We start from the raw sequence: 4,478 nt of genomic DNA, 5'->3' as shown, positions 1-4,478 counted from the left end.
GAAAAACTGCTCACTTCTAAATCTTTTGTAGTCATCTTTGTATTACTTTAGTATAAATACATGTTAATTTGGATTCATGTGTTGTTTTTTTTATGAATTTATGTGAACGAAAAGACACACATTTGCCCATGAGCATGAGATAACATAAGCATTTATAAAACCCAGGTACCCTAAGCCCCTTGATTACATAAATGCCGTCTTATTAAACACTGATTTTTGTACATATCATAAGGACATATGCAATACTTTATATATATATATATATATATATATATATATATATATATATATATATTATATATATATTCACTACGCAATGAGCATATATCTCTTTTAAAAACCATAAATATCTATTATTTTAAAACTACATAACAGTAGATGAGGAACAGCTAAATGAAATAGAAGAAAACAAAGATTGAAAAAAAACACACATAAAAGAAATAAAAAAAAACTACTGCATAGACTGGTTAATGTACATAAAGAAAACGTATGGACATTCAATTCATGGCAAGAAGTCCAAAAAATCTCAACACCATTAAAGGAATATATATATATATATGAAAAAACACATCCTCATTAGATAAGAACAAGGTCAAAGGTCATCCATCAAACTATAACAATATTACTACTCATGTGACAGTTTAATTGACATGGAATGTCTGTTAAGATAATTCTCTTGCTCAACACTTCCATACACTCCTCCCTCCCCTAGGACAGCAAGTTACTGTATAAAAGGTTCTCTTTCCTGCACTCAGCTCACACTTTCTCTGAGATATAAACCCTCAAAGACACAGCCTTCAGCAGTCATCATGAACAAGATCATTGTCTATGAGCACCCTGATTTCCGCGGTCTCAGCATGGAATTCACCAATGACATTCCCAACCTTGTCCAAGAAAACTTTGACAACTGCATATCATCATTGAAAGTGATCAGGCAACCCTGGGTATTATATGAACACCTCGACTACAAGGGGTTGGAGTGGGTCTATGAGCAAGGAGAGTACAGCAATGTTAGTTTTCATGATATGGTTTCTTCGCTGAGGCTGATCATAGAAGACCTGAATGACCCTAAGATAACTCTGTATGAACACCCAAACTACAAAGGAAAAGAAATAGAAATCACCTGTGAGACCAATCTGTACTATGGCTCCTTCGATGACATGGCATCCTCCCACATTGTGCAAAAAGGTGCTTGGCTTCTATATGAGCACCCAGACAGAGGAGGCAGATACATCACGGCCCGGTATGGCGAGCCTGTTCCTGACTATGGTGTACCGTGGTTCCATGACTGTGTGTCTTACCTGCGCCCTCTGAAGCCTGGCAAGGGGACAGTAACTGCGGAGGTCCTCTTGGAGAAGAAGGAAGAGAAGGTAACGTCCGTCATCATTGATTCTATCTATGGTCTGAACTCAACTGACCATGAGCAAACCTTCTCCACATCACTCAGCAAGGAGTATGCCACTACAATCACTGAGAACTTCAGTTTTAGTAATTCAAAAACAATTAGTGCAGGGACAACTTTCTCTGTAGATGTGTTCAAAGTAAAGAACAAATTCAATTTGTCTGTTAGCAACACCTTTACAGTTGAAAAGGGGAAATCTGAATCACACACTGAGATAGGGAAGGTGGACATCACCCTGCCATCGACAATCCGTCCGCATACCAAGCTCTCTGTGTCTGTGATCAGGAAAGAAGTTGATGTAAAGGTGCCAGTCAAGCTGACTATAACTCATATGGTAACTCTGTTACCTTCAGTCAGGCTGGGGCCCCGCCCCCTTTCTTCTAGAGTGTTCCTATCCCCACACTGAGGCACCTTTCTGGGTACTTCCATACAGCTGTCACCCTGGAACCTTCCAGCAGGGACTCCCTTAGTGAGTGTAACAAACTGTACATCAGAGAAACAAAACGCTGTTTAGCTGGTCGCTTCATGGAACATCTACGAGGCATAAGAATTAACACCTCTGCATCTACTGTTGCCAGACATTTAACACAAGTGACCGCACTGCAGAAGACATTACAATGTGTGTATAAATCACTCCTATACATTTCACTAGTCACTTCTCTTAGGGATTTACTCCCAAAGAGCCAGCTACGGCTGTAGCTAAATAAACATTTACTAAAGATATATCCAAATTGGTTTTCTCACATCCTTTCATAATTCTGGGAATAGATTGCCAGCTACTCATAGATCAAGGCAGGTTTACATACTCGGAAAAAAAAAGAAAACCCACCATAGAATTTAAAATACTGAAACACAACACAGACACACACACACACACACATCTCCAGACAGGGTGTGTTCTAAGTGCAGGTGTGGTGCTGGAAACAGTGGTGCTGATAGGTGTGCAGATGCAGTGCAGTCCGAGTATGTTGCTGGAGTAAAGCTACAGCTCCCCGGATTCGTATTTAGCCACCTGGCGAAGATAAAGACACTGTAATACACATCAGTCACATCTTAATTGTCCTTGTTTCCTCTCATTAACTACAACAAAGGAACTGATTACGGCATCACGTCCCTCTAAAGTACCCTCAGCTCCGCCCCCTCCGATAGCTAGTTCAATCACGTCTCCTCCAATTCATGAGTGAAACTTCGCTCATAGGGCGATGACTCCTGGAACCGTGACACCACCCCCCCCCCTTCCTGAATGGCCCGCTTCTGACTGCCCCTGGAATGAGCAGCCCAACCATTCAGTACGAGGCCCACAGTTCCTGTTGTACAGTGCCCTCACAGGTCGAGAGGGACACTGTTGATTCAGATTCATTCGCTCTCTGTCACAAACCTCTTTGACAGAGGGGCTCCACCTCAAAACTTCTGAAAATGAAAGCCAAATTTTGAAAGCCCTGAAATGAAGAAAAAAGAAAAAAAATGTTTGCTGTGTTTGCTGTGTGTGTGTCTGTGAGAGAGTGTTATATGTTACATGCTGTTCAAGATGAAAATAGCTCAACATTAGCTGTGGGTTGGGACCCTCGTTAGACGGTGTGTGTGTGTTTTCTTGAGGATGGTCAGTTTGTGATGGATAGCTAAAATAAAAAATCATGTGTATGTGTGACAAACTGCCCATCCCTTTGTATATTATCTGTACAGTACTGTATATATATATATATATATATATATATATATATATATATATATATATATATATATATATACAGCACTGTACAGATAATATACACAGGGACGGGCACTTTGTCACACATACCCATGATTTTTTATTTTAGCTATCCAAGTACAAGGTTGTCCTGGAAGAAAACTTGTTTCCTTCTGCTCTGACAATGTTCCCCAACTCTGAGGATTGGTTTTTCCAGCAGGTCAGTGCTCCATGCCACACAGCCAGGTCAATCAATGTGTGGATGGAGAACCACAAGATCAAGACCCTGTCATGGCCAGACCAATCTCCAGACCTGAACCCCATTGAAAACCTCTGGGATGTGATCAAGAGGAAGATGAATGGTCACAAGCCATCAAACAAAGCCGAGCTGCTTGAATTTTTTTGCGCCAGGGGTGGCATAAAGTCACCCAACATCAATGTGAAAGACTATTGGAGAGCATGCCAAGACGCATGAAAGCTGTGCTTGAAAATCAGGGTTATTCCACCAAATATTGATTTCTGAACTCTTCCTAAGTTAAAACATTAGTATATGAACTTATTTTCTTTGCATTATTCGAGGCCTGACAACACTGCATCTTTTTCGTTATTTTGACCAGTTGTCATTTTCTGCAAATAAATGCTCTAAATGACAATATTTTTATTCGGAATTTGGGAGAAATGTTGTCAGTAGTTTATAGAATAAAACAAAAATGTTCATTTTAACCAAACCCATACCTATAAATAGTAAAACCAGAGAAACTGATAATTTTGCAGTGGTCTCTTAATTTTTTCCAGAGCTGTATATATATATATATATATATATATATATATATATATATATATATATATATATATATATACGAGTACACGTGCAAAAGTTTTAGGCAGATTGAAAAAAATGCTGTAAAGAATACGAAAAAATAGACATGTTATAGTTTCTATAAATCAATAAAAAAAACGGATGCACTCAGTGCAGGGAGGGTGAACAGAAAATTGGATCAAATCAATATTTGGTGTGACCACCCTTTGCCTTCAAAACAGCATCAATTCTTCTAGGTACACTTGCACACAGTTTTTGAAGGAACTCGGCAGGTAGGTTGGCCCAAACATCTTGGAGAACTAACCACAGTTCTTCTGTGGATTTAGGCAGCCTCAGTTGCTTCTCTCTCTTCATGTAATCCCAGACAGACTCGATGATGTTGAGATCAGGGCTCTGTGGGGGTCATACCATCACTTCCAGGACTCCTTGTTCTTCTTTACGCTGAAGATAGTTCTTAATGACTTTCACTGTATGTTTGGGGTCTATGCTGCAGAATAAATTTGTGGCCAATGAGATGCTTCCTTGATGGTATTGCATGATGGACAAATATGTGCCTGTACTTCTCAGCA

The 4,478-nt window shown here is 39.6% G+C and overlaps 1 protein-coding gene across 1 annotated transcript; it reads left to right on the top strand.

Moving 5' to 3' along the window:
* The first annotated feature begins 787 nt into the window (after window positions 1-787).
* LOC121320144 (epidermal differentiation-specific protein-like) lies at window positions 788-1,808 on the top strand. Its single transcript, XM_041258407.1, has one exon. The coding sequence runs from the start codon at window positions 810-812 to the stop codon at window positions 1,806-1,808; it is 999 nt and encodes a 332-aa protein (XP_041114341.1). The 5' UTR covers window positions 788-809.
* Window positions 1,809-4,478: the final 2,670 nt, after the last annotated feature.

The sequence above is a fragment of the Polyodon spathula genome, chromosome 8 (genome assembly GCF_017654505.1).
Source record: "Polyodon spathula isolate WHYD16114869_AA chromosome 8, ASM1765450v1, whole genome shotgun sequence".
NCBI classification, from domain to species: domain Eukaryota; kingdom Metazoa; phylum Chordata; class Actinopteri; order Acipenseriformes; family Polyodontidae; genus Polyodon; species Polyodon spathula.
Note: the sequence above shows the minus strand (reverse complement) of the source record. Positions and strands in the feature narration are given on the sequence as shown.